The 12,555-nt window shown below is 42.5% G+C and overlaps 1 protein-coding gene across 4 annotated transcripts in view; it reads left to right on the forward strand.

Moving 5' to 3' along the window:
• BMPR2 (bone morphogenetic protein receptor type 2) overlaps positions 1-12,555 on the forward strand; it is a 513,538-nt gene that overhangs the window by 487,038 nt on the left and 13,945 nt on the right. For all 4 annotated transcript variants that reach the window (XM_086955265.1, XM_086955263.1, XM_086955264.1 and 1 more), the window contains exon 12: positions 4,597-5,873. In XM_086955265.1, coding sequence (XP_086811391.1) covers positions 4,597-5,873 — 1,277 coding nt within the window. The remainder of the gene's footprint in view (positions 1-4,596; positions 5,874-12,555) is intronic.

Below are 12,555 nucleotides of genomic sequence, written 5' to 3' on the forward strand. Positions count from 1 at the left end.
TCTTGACCCCTGCCCTCAAAAAAATGTTAAGGAATGCAGGGATGTCCTACTTCCCCCCTTTCTAGAGGTGATCAATCAGGCAATCCTTGAGGGAGTCTACCCGAAGCCCTGGAAACTCGCCATTGTTAAGCCCCTCCTTAAAAACCCCACGTTAGACCCTGGCATTCTTAAGAACTTCCGCCCCATCTCCCTGCCCCCGCGAAAATACTGGAAACCCACCTAAATATCCATCTGAGTGCCTTTTTAGATCACGCCAGCCTTCTTGACCCGTCTCAACACTGTTTTCGTAAAGCCCATAGCACAGAGTCCGCCCTGACAGTCGTCGCTAATAACATTTGTGCGAAGGTCGAAAGTGGCCAGACTACCTTGCTGGTCCTGCTCGACCTCACCGCCGCATTCGACACTCTGTCCCCTGCCATTCTGGCTGGACGTCTGCGGGAAATAGGAGTGGACGGACCGGCGCTTTGCCTTTTAACATCTTTTCTAACTCAGCGCAAACAAAGGGTCAAGTTGGGCGACCACCTCTCCCCTGTCAAGCTGTACAGTGTGGGGTTCCTCAGGGCTCGTCCCTGAGCCCCACGCTCTTCAATATATATGTAACACCTTTGGCCGGGCTTGTCAGATCCTTTGGTCTGGAAGTTGTATCCTACGCTGACGACACCCAGATCATGGTTTCCATCTCACATACCGCTGACATCACTGCCCTTAATTTTAAAGCCTGTATGACGGCAGTCGCGGAGTGGATGGTAAGAAACTACCTCAAACTTAACGGGGAAAAAACGGAGGTGATCATTTTTGGAGGAAAGCAGGAGACTTGGTCTGCGGACTGGTAGCCCTCTGCTCTCGGTGCCTGCCCCACAGCCACTCAGTCCGCTCGGAATCTGGGCGTTATCTTTGACTCCTCGCTTTCCTTGGACAAGCAGTTCAGCAGGACGGCCTCAACCTGGTGCGGGGTTCTGCGAATCCTGAGGAAAATCGCACATTACCTGTCAATCGAAGCCCGTAAACAGGTCACGGTAGCCCTCATAGCCTCCCGCCTGGACTATTGTAATGTACTTTACTTGGGAATTACCTAACAACTTGTCCAGCGTCTCCAAATTGTGCAAAACGCGGCTGCAAAGTTTGTTGTTGATGCTCCTAGGCGTTCATCAGGCTCAGCCATTAGGAAAGATCTGCACTGGCTCCCCATGCAAGCCAGGATTGAATTCAAGGCCTTGTGCCTCACTCATCGTGCCCTTCATGGGCTCAGGGAAGAAGACATCAGTTCCCTTGTGTCCCTCTATGTCCCCAGTAGGGTCCTTCGCTCCGCGAACAAAAACCTTCTTGCTGTTCCCAGAATTCTGAAGGCAAGATGGGGCGGGAGGGCTTTCTTCTCCCTTGTCCCTAGGATGTGGAACGCCCTTCCTGCGGAATGAGAATCCTCTCATTCTCAGTTCTGGAAGGCCTTGAAGACCTGGCTCTTCAGGGAAGCCTACCTCTAGCCGGCATTCCTCCTCTTATCACACTCTTTCCATCTTCAGCACCTTGACGCCTTCAGGCAAAGTTGCGCTATACAAGGCTATAATCATTCATTTATTCATTCATTCATTCATTATTCATTCATTCATTCATTCATTCATTCATACCATGAGCAAATTGAAAACAAAAAGGCTGCTGAACGCAATAAGTACTAAAAAGACAAAGTATTGCTATGAGTTCCATTTAAATCCTTACTTCCATAATTATTTCATCATTGAGTGCTGACTTTGATGTTCCATCATTATTGATGTTACTGATGTTGTTTTTTGATTTTGATGATCATGTCAACTGTAAAGTCATGATCAATGAACGGCAGGTGTAGAACCTAAGGTTAGATTTGTTATGAGAGTTTGTGCTGTCAAGGCACTTGTGGGGACATAGACGGGCATAACTTTTTGCCAGGCTCCGAGTCCAGCTTAGAAGCCGCAGGGCATATCCATCAAGCACCCATGACCATGGTACTGACTTTACACCCAAACCTAGCAAATGCTAGGTCAAAGTTACTGCTTGCAGATGCCCTCGCCGAACCTAGGTAGTAAGCTGGAGCCCAGTCCAGAGTCAGGGAGAAAAGTCCAAGCCCAGTGAACAAGAGGCCCAGCTCCAGTTACTGGTGCCCGCATCACACTTTTTGGAGACTTTCATATCCGTTATAAAATGATGGTTGATTCCAGTGAGAGAGCAGTTAGACATCATAGCCCCCAGTCTGCATGTTGCACAATTGGAATCCATGTTTGCAGCACCATGGATGTTGGAGCTACCTGATCCTACACAATCTTACTATTGTTGAGCATATGGAAAGATAACTCGGACATCTGACACTGGAGCAAGGAGTGGCTGCAGGTGTTGTGGCTTATGCGCTGGAATGCCATTTTATTATTTCTTCAATGCCGGAGTCGGCGACCACGCTGTGTGGAGTCAATATTTATATATCTGCTTTGAGAGAGGAATATTGTTATCCCTCAGAGGGGAATTATAGCGTTAGTGACTGAGGTGCATCGTTTTATGGTGCCTAGACATTAGGTGCATATTTTAATGGTGTCTAGACATAAGGTGCATGTTTTAATGGTGTCTAGACATGAGGTGCATGTTTTAATGGTGTCTAGATGTAAGGTGCATGTTTTTATGGTGTCTAGACATGAGGTGCATGTTTTTATGGTGTCTAGACATGAGGTTTATGTTTTAATGGTGTCTAGACATGAGGTGCATGTTTTAATGGTGTCTAGACATGAGGTGCATGTTTTTATGGTGTCTAGACATGAGGTGCATGTTTTTTGATGTCTTGACATAACTACACAGGAGTAAGAGTAGATTGAGGCTGCTAATGCAGTGAATGTGACCTTACAGGACTTAACTAGTACCCACTACACCGTCTAAAGCACATTGCATCATTGAGTACAGCTTCTTCAAATTTGGGTTTGAAACCCCCCTGCATCCCAAGAAGTATAGCCGTTCTAAAGTTAGTATTCTCTTGTACGAGATGCCAACGGATGAGTCCCATTTCGTTCGTACCTGCAGTTGTGTACTTCATGCAAACTGGACTAAGCATAGTTTCAAGGGGTGTGCCGATTACGTCAACAATGAGGCATCCTTTCTAACTTGGGTTGGCAGGATTTTCTTCACACGGTGAATCTATAATACTTAAGTATGCTGTTAGATGGTGTGATAACGTTTGGTCACACAGGGTCACACTTTAGAAACCGATAAATTACAGACAAATAGCAAGATAGTAGTGTATTTCAGCCAATGTCTTGACACTGCACAACACTTTCGATCGATGTGTCAGAATACTTGAAGGCCTGTGTTTGCCAGGGCTTTGTCTTTCCATAGGTAGTGACCGCACTGGACACCTTCTGGTAGCAGAGGACAAGCAAAACCTAAACAGCTGCTCATACCTCCGCATGTTCTTCTCAGGGAAAGCTGCTTTCATACTCCCCCCGAGCATGTTCTGCTGTGAAGAGCAGGTTGGGGGAGTGAGAAAGGGTAACCTTGGACTAGGGGTTCTGCAGATCATCAAAAAGGATACAGTGTTTTAAGAGATTTCTTTCAACCTGCCCCTGTGCCCCCACAACCAAATCTAAGAGCAGAAACACACAGCGATATCTTTTAGAGGAAGTTTCATAAATGTTGTAAGACATTTTCAGACTCTGAGTGGACCTTTCGTGAAAATGTGGCATGACATACTTACCCACGTCTATGTTTCAGATTAGGAGGTAATGCTATCCCCCACTTTCAACAGCAGCCATTCTATCCTTTAGTCAGCAAAAATGCACTTTGTTCCATTTCCCTATGTCCGTTCCAGTGCCTGGCCATTCCGATATATGCTCGGGTACGACAGCTGTTGTACTTCAGCCAGTAATTAATTGTACATACTGGAATGTTAATAACATTGTTTTACTTACCTGGCTGTGGACGAGTCCCCTTTGGCAGGTGGGTGGGTGGAATTTAAAGTTTTAACCTGATTACATCACATATTTAGTGTTCTTACCTTTAAAGTAATATTTTTCAGCAATATATTTCAGCTTCTAGTTACAAGCTTGCTATCATGTTCTCTCTATTCCTGATTTATTCTCCCAATCTCGGCAAAGTGATTTCAGTTCACCTCTCAATACTGCACGCCATGGTTCTGTCCTGGCTTTATATTTCCTTGGTTTAGGCCTGCACCTCTGATTTAGAGTACTCGTTTGCATGCGCCCAGTTTGCCAATAATCTTCGCTATTTCTGTTCTCCACTATTTTCACACACTCCTGTTGCACTTTTCCCTTTCTCCTTATGGCCACCCAACTATCCATACATTTCTTCTCTGTTAGCATTGTTGGTGGTCTGAACAGAGATGTGAATAGGCGCAGATTCCAATTTTTACTATGTCATTAAAGGCATGATCCATGGCTCCCAAACCTTTATATATTGCGTAGTTATTGACTTGTGTCCCCAGGGCTGCCAAGCTAATATTTTTGATGTATGCTAACTTAATGTATACAAGTGTTTAATTCATGTGCACAATTAAACATATTGTAACAAAGTTTTTTTGGTAAAAATGCTCTAAATATAATACTTTCTTTTGTGTCTTTTCTTTTGAAGCAACTTGACGCACAGCAGGCGGGTCCCAAAGATTGGACCATACCCAGATTACTCCTCCTCATCTTATATCGAGGACTCCATGCTCCACGCTGACAGCATTGTAAAGAACATTTCCTCTGAACATTCGGTGTCCAGCACACCCTCTACTGCAGGGGAAAAGAATCGAAATTCCATAAACTATGAGCGTCAACAAGCACAGGCTCGTATCCCCAGCCCAGAGACCAGTGTAACAAGCTTATCTACCAACACTACAACCACCAACACAACAGGTCTTTCACCAAGCACAGGGATGACCACCATATCTGAGATGCACTACTCTGAAGAAGCCATCCCCCATGCTACTAACATGCTCCAGTCTAGGGGTCCAACCCCAGTTTGTCTTCAGCTTACAGAAGAGGACCTTGAGACAAACAAGCTGGACCCAAAAGAAGTGGACAAGAACCTGAAAGAGAGCTCTGATGAGAATTTGATGGAACACTCTCTTAAGCAGTTCAGTGGGCCAGACCCAATCAGCACTACCAGCTCCAGCTTGCTTTATCCCTTAATAAAGTTAGCTGTAGATGGCACTGGCCAGCAGGACTTCACACAAACTGTAAATGGCCAAGCATGCTTGATTCCAGATGTCCCGTCAGCTCAAATGTATACCCTGCCGAAGCAGCAAAACCTTCCTAAAAGGCCTACCAGCCTACCCTTGAACACCAAAAACTCAAAGGAGTCAAGGCTTAAATTTGGCAGCAAGCACAAATCTAACCTGAAACAAGTGGAGACTGGAGTTGCCAAGCTGAACACAATCAATGCTGCAGAACCCCATGTAGTGACTGTCACCACAAACGGAGTGGCAGGCAGAATCCACAATGTAAATTCGCATGCCTCAGTAGCCCAGTACACCAACAGTGCAGTGGCAGTGGGCCAAACTAATAACACTGCTGCAAACCGAGGTCCAGAAATGTTGCAGAATCAATTTAGTGGCGAGGACAGCCGGCTGAATATTAATTCAAGCCCTGATGAGCATGAGCCTTTACTTAGAAGGGAGCAGCAGGTGGGCCACGATGAGGGTGTTCTGGATCGTTTAGGGGACAGAAGGGAACGTCCTTTGGACAACATCAGAACAAATTCCAATAACAACAACAGTAATTCATGTCCAATTCAAGAACTCGCTGCTCCTGCAGTACAGAACATTACACCCGAATTAAGGCAGTGTCCGACAAGAAGAGCAAGGAGGCCAAATTCACTGGATTTATCGGCTACCAACATATTGGATAGCAATATTATGCAGTGTAAGTGCAAGTGTTGCTAGAGGAAATCATGGTTTGTCTTTCACAGTACATAGCTGGTAAAATGCCATTGAGGTTTTCTGATATAGTATGATACATTATGAGGTTAATGGATGTGCCTTTGTTGACTTGGTTGGGTGACATAACTAAGGTTGAGAGAATGATTTGACATTAAACCTTAGCATCTGTAATAGATACTTTAAATGTTTTAGTTATTTACTTATAATCTTGTGAGAACCACGGGGATATGCTTAAACAACTGTTTTATGTGTTTTTTGCATCTTGAGAATTATTCTCATGATCCTAAATGAGTAATTCTGGAAGCCGGATTTTAACTAAGTGCTAAATCTATCACAGAACATTAAGCACATAGAGAGTGAGCCATATCCTACATATTACATTTTAGCAGTTTAGGCTGCTCTTGTTTGTGTGGTGGTGCAATATAAATGTTTTGCCTTTTTGAAAAGGTAAGTGTTAAAACTAGAAGTCATACATTGCTTTTGCTCACCTACCATTACCTTCCTACCTAGTTGTGCATGAAGGCAATTTCCTCGTAGAATGATGGAGGGCACCACACTTGGTCACTCTTTTTCGGAGCGTGCTATGTTGCGAATCTGTTTTCAGTTATATTGCTTGCACGTGGCAAATTTTAGCTGATTGGAGAGATGGAAAAGTTCATTTTGAAATGAACATGTCCTTCAACATTCTTTCCCATTAGCAGTAGCAAATGTGAACTTGACAGTATCTCCTACTACCGCACAGTTGCTCATATGCAGGCTCGGGCCGTGCAGGTAAGAGAAGTGGGGAGGGGGTTGAGAGATTCGACATGTGACTATGAGGGAAACTTAAATAAAAATAAGAAATCTATGGTTTTCTTTTTAATTTTTTTAATTTAAGTTGTCATCGGAATCCCCCTCCACCCCACCGTTTTTGACTGCACGGGCTGCGCCTGCTCATATGCAACCTGCATTACATCTATGGGAACATGACTACACATGTGTCAATCTATTTGCTGCTGTTGTAAAAGTTTCTGTGTTCCTTTACAGTCATAGGTAGTCGAAACAGATCTGCTAGAGACTTATAGCCTCACCTTTGGAATATTTCCTAGTCGTTAGATTGGATCCCAAACTTTTTAGTAGTCATGCTGGGTGTCTGTTTCCGTTGTGTAATCCCTACTCACACATAGGATCTGCACGTTTCGATTACATGAACAAGGGGATTGGTGTCCAGACTGATTCCAGACACCCCTACAGGATATGTTAACCTTTAGACCAGCTAGCTTACAGTGTCACTATAACCCTCTAATTTTACTAAGGAGCAAATAGTTTCTGAACATGACAACCCTTGATCCTTCCGAGAACGTGGAAACAGTACAGCCTTTTCGCTCAGGCACTCGTGCTCACTCTGTCTCAGAGAGATACACAGAATAAACGATGGGGACGTTTTCAATAAGTATTTATTGAACCAGCGTTATTCTAGTATAAAACATGTTTGCTGCGACAATCATTAGACCGAAACGGATATATAAGATGACAAGCACTCACAGAGTAAATAAGTTAGAATTCTACCATGGTGCTAAAACAGTAAATATGTGCAGGCATATCGATACATGGCAGTAATCTAGTGTCCTCTTACCATGCAATACTATCTAAATGTACCTAAGTGTACCTAGCATGTATATAGGTGTAAAGCATAGAATCCTCTAGGAAAGAGCCAACCCCATTACCTGATGGGAGAGAATGAAGGGACCCCTTTTGACCTCGAGTTGGAACCCCCACAAGGGATGTCAGACCACTGCATGCTGGAGTTTCTGCGTGCAGGAGTTTCAGCATCTTGTCAGCATGAAAGCTTCTCCTCTAGTTGCCCATTAAAGATGTGGTTCTTTTATACCTGAAAAGCTACCTCAGGGGTTCTACCTAGATGTGTAATGGTACCGTGGGTCTGTCATTCAGAAGATGGTAATTCTGCTGTGCATGCCCTAGGCAGGATTTTAAGATATGATACTAAGAATCCTCATGCATAATAGGTTAGGTTATGATCTGGATTTTCAGCCTTGGTCTTGATTTCAGTGTTGTCTGTGCTTAGACTGGTGGGATTGATGACCTTTTTCATCCTACTGGTCGATCACAACAGGTGACATTTATGGACTTTTCAGTGGGTTTATTAATGTCTATTGGGCCCTACACTAAGGGGTCCGATAAGCCCATGTTTGGGTTTTGGAGGAGATGGCAAAAGATCTGAAGTGGTTGTTACTGGACCGCGGTTGGTTCTGCGAAAGACCTTTCTCCCTTCCCCACCCAGATTTGACTGTGATTACAATGCTTCGCTTCTGGGTTGGGGCAGCTATGTGGGAGAGGTGGAGAACAAAGGCCCTCTGGTCCCCGGGATAGCCCCAGCTCCATATCAGCCTTCTGAAGCTGAGGGCCTTCAGCTTAGCATTGAAAGCCTTCCTTCCTTCCTTCCTTCAAGTAGAGGCTGGTACCAGTGCTCATGGACAACACCATCTCCATGTGTTACCACAACAAACTGTGTGGGGCGGTGGTCACTGCCCCTAAGACAGAAGGCTCTGTGCTTCAGAAAATGGCTGAACCGCCACCAAGATATCTTCCTGGTGGTGAACCACCTGCCAGGCTCTTTGAATGCCAGGGCAGGCAAATCCAGCCATCGAAGCAATGATGGGCTACAGATCAATTCAAGTAAAATAAGATTGCCATTTTTTTTATTTTCAAGCTATTTTGGGAATCACGCAAGGTTTGGCAGTTAAAAAGCTCTACATAGGATTTGTCTTCTGTGTAATAGGAGGCTTTTGTAGATAGACTTGCGCACACACTTTTCAATTTTTACCTTCCTCAAAGGGCATGACAGTAGGTCAAAGGTCAACATTTTTAAAACATGGAGTATATTTGCAGTTGTGTTGAATCAAAGTTAAATTGGGTTCTTAAGCATCTGGACCTCCATCATGAAAATGTCTGTAACTTCAAATTGGACCACTGTGTTATTACGAAGATCTAGTGTGAAGAAGCTATGAATAAGTTTTATTCAAACACCAAGGAAGGTTAAGTTCTTGAATTTATGCTTTAAATTCACCCCTCCTGAATTTCAGCTAAAATAAAAACCTCTGCCCTCTCAGTGACACCAATAGCCTTCTATAGTTAAAACTATGAATGGAGCTACATTCTTCTGTGGAAAGGTTTAGGCTTTAAAAAAGAGAACATCATCAAACAACAAATTTCAATGTCATATGATTCCTTTCCCTTGATACATTTTGAAAGACTGGCACCATCAGCCCTAAAAGAACATCATCAACCTTGAGACAGACAACAACCTGTGCTGTCACCAAAACATCTCAATAGCCTTCAAGTGAACATAATGCATCTTTGAACAAAAGATCCCACAAAAACGGGCACTAACTTTCAGTGCCTAAATCTTTCCTAAGATTTCAAACTAACCCAAACTAATTCTGCATAGTATAACTATTGAGACATAAATCCATTTTGGGAAGGCTATTAAAACAGTTTATACTGCTCAAACGGAGCAGTACAAACAGAGAAGAGGTCAAATCCACCACCACTTCTCAAGAGCCAGATACAAGTGACCCTCAGTATAATGTTCACATTGTGCCACTGTACATCCCCAAAGGACTGCATACAGCAGATACACCTGAAAGAGTTTTTGAGTAGTACATGGTAGTTTTGCTATAAGAGGTAATGGTTTAGTCCAATCAAACTTGCATCGCTGGATGAAGAAAGTGCATAAGAAACTCTTACAAGCGACTGCTCTATGGTTTCATGGTACAACCATTGAAACGTTATCAAAGAAGGTCTCTACCTTGCAGTGCCTTCACTGATTTTCAAACAAGCATGTTACAATTTCAATCAGCAATCTGTTTTTTTGGAACACCCAGAATTGAACGTCTGTACACACTTGTGCCCAAAGACTCAGTCTAGATAGGAGAACATGTAGAACTTGATTGTGACTAGTTCTAGAAGAGCATCGTTGTCCCAGGCTCAACTGTAGTTTGCCTGCCAGACATAGAAACAGGAGAAGGAATGTGGCAGATAAAACCCATCTTTTCCATTCGTAGGATCTACATTGATGTTTATAAAGCTTAGAATAATTCCCCATTGCATGCAGCAACAACTGCACTCTACATCATAAGTATATGTCTATATATCAATAAATAAATGCACAGTCCAACATGACCATATGTGGCAGAGCACCCGTTAAAAGCCTATGTTAGGCAAGGTTTTCCAAATTATAGACATTTTTTTAATATCAAGAAACCGTTTTTCAAAACTGCATTGCAGCACCTATGTTACAAGCTGCTGCCAACATGTCTAAAGAATGAGGTAAATCACAGGGTTCATTATAAGAGTTAAAAAGAGGCTTTTTGTCCCTTTAAAGCTGCAGGAACTTCCACTGCCCAGGATGCCAAGTGCTGGCAGTTGCCTTGCGGAATATATGGTTTTTGTCCGGCTCTTATAATTGGAATCCTATAAACACACTGGGTGTTTGCACACTGATTTCTCAGCAAATCTTCTGTAATCATTCACCTTCTTGAGCTTCCACTCTGCATTTGTTTAACAGGCAGCTAAAGACTAAAGCTTTTTCCTTGAAATTTTGAAGAGGTCAAAATACCATGTTATGCTATGTGCTACTCCCAGAGAGCACGGTCACAAAGGTCTCTTGGCGCTTAAGAGTAACACACAGTCTGAGCTTGAGTAGAACAAGGACTGCTTACTCTCATAAGCTTGCTTGAATAATCTAGTCTTGAAAGATTTGCCAAACAATTGGAAATACATTTCATGATGGTGTTTATCCGGTAGAGAGTTCCAGATAGCAGGGGCATTACAGAAAAGGTTTGACCACCCGACCTTCATTTTAGAAATTTGGAGACCATGAGACAATTTGCATGTGTTGACCTTAGGTTATGTGTACGATTATATTTCTTGATTTTTGTTTTCGGCCAAATTTAGAGGGTGACTCATTCAGACTCTTAACCACTATGCAGCACACCTTAAATTGTATGTGCTCCTTTACTGGAAGCCAGTAAAGCTTTTTGTCTTTGAGCAGTATGAGCTTCTAGGAGTTTTGCGAGGAATGGGAGTAAAGAAATGGGTCTGTAATTGTTCAGCACCATTGGATCTTCATCCCGGTCTTCATCAATAGTTTTACTTTCACATGTTTAAAGGCAGTCCGCACAATCCATTGTTGTGGGGATTTACTAGGTGTAATTATCAGGACTATTTGTGCCAGTAAAAAGTTATTTCGAATACCTTGTGGGCAAGGATCCCTCGGTGAACCCTATTTAACTTTAAAGATCAAATCGCCCAATCGAATAGTATCAATTTTAGACAAAACAAGTTTAAGCTATGCTGTCTATCTCCTTATAAGTTTCCGGCAGACTTGTGTGGTTGGCCGTGATATTGCCTTTGTTTATCTTTATATTATCTATAAAGAAATTATTGAATTTATCACACAAGTCCTGAGTGTATTTCACCTTATTCCTAACCTTTCCTGACGTGGTGAGTTCCTCTAGGATCTTCTTGTTGTGTATTTGTAGCTTTTACAATCCTATTAGTATAATAATTCGATTTTTCCAGCATTAGCTTTCACTTTAAATGTATCCACATGCGCTATAGCCATTCAAACTGGCAAGATTTTACTTTAGCTTCCTTAAGTTCTTCAGAAAACCAAGGTCCTAGTTTTGCCCAGTTCATTACACATTGTTTTGTTAATGGTGAATGTTTATCAACCGCCACTCTTTGTCAGATCGCAGATTCTTGCTCAACTTAAGGACAGAATAACTAAGCGAGGTATAGTCTGTTGGAGCCTGGATACCATCTCCTTAACATGAAAGTTTGTCCACGTCCTTGCCTGTATAACATAGATGTACAATGCATACTCTTCATTATAGGAATATTTAATTCTATTTGGTAGTGGTTTCACCATTTACATGGGTGAATTTTAATATTAGAAATATTTAAGTTTAGTGCCTAAATTAGGCCCAAAAAATGATCTTTTGTAGGAGTAAGTTCTGTTATATGCTGTAGTAAGGTCATTGATTCTATCAACTCCGGACCTTTGAAATTGATGTCAGGCGAGTCGACCCAAAAATTTTAATCTCCAATGACCATGATTTGGTAGTACTGAGTAACCAAAGGGCAAATTATGTCAAATATTTGTTTACCTAAATCGACAGTGTATTTGGGAGGGCAATATGAAAGTAGACCAATTACGATTTTGTAATCAAATCCGATATTGAAAAGTAATAGATCTACTTTTTCGATAGAGAAGGTTGCAATTGTCTGTGTATTATTGGCTGCTACGCCTTCACCTTGTTGGTTACTTTCTCTTTTATGTAATAAGCAAAGGTCATGTGGGATTGCTTCTAGTAATTCTGACATGGATTCCTCTGTCAATTATGATTCAGTGAGAAGCATTATGTTGGGTCTGGTCTGATGTAATCATTAACTTCCTGTGTTTGGCAAGGTATCGAGTAATAAGATATGCCACCACAGCTACCTGTGTCAGGGGTTATTTAATCGATTCGTCAACGCACTGGGGTTTTTGAGGGATATTGGTTTCTATATTATTATCTCTTTATACTGAGAAGGTTAGTAATCATGCGTTTCCAGTACTTTGGTGAGCTCTTGCGAAACCTTTATACCGGCATTGAAAAGTG

The sequence above is a fragment of the Lissotriton vulgaris genome, chromosome 2_1 (assembly GCF_964263255.1).
Source record: "Lissotriton vulgaris chromosome 2_1, aLisVul1.2, whole genome shotgun sequence".
Taxonomy (NCBI): Eukaryota; Metazoa; Chordata; class Amphibia; order Caudata; family Salamandridae; genus Lissotriton; species Lissotriton vulgaris.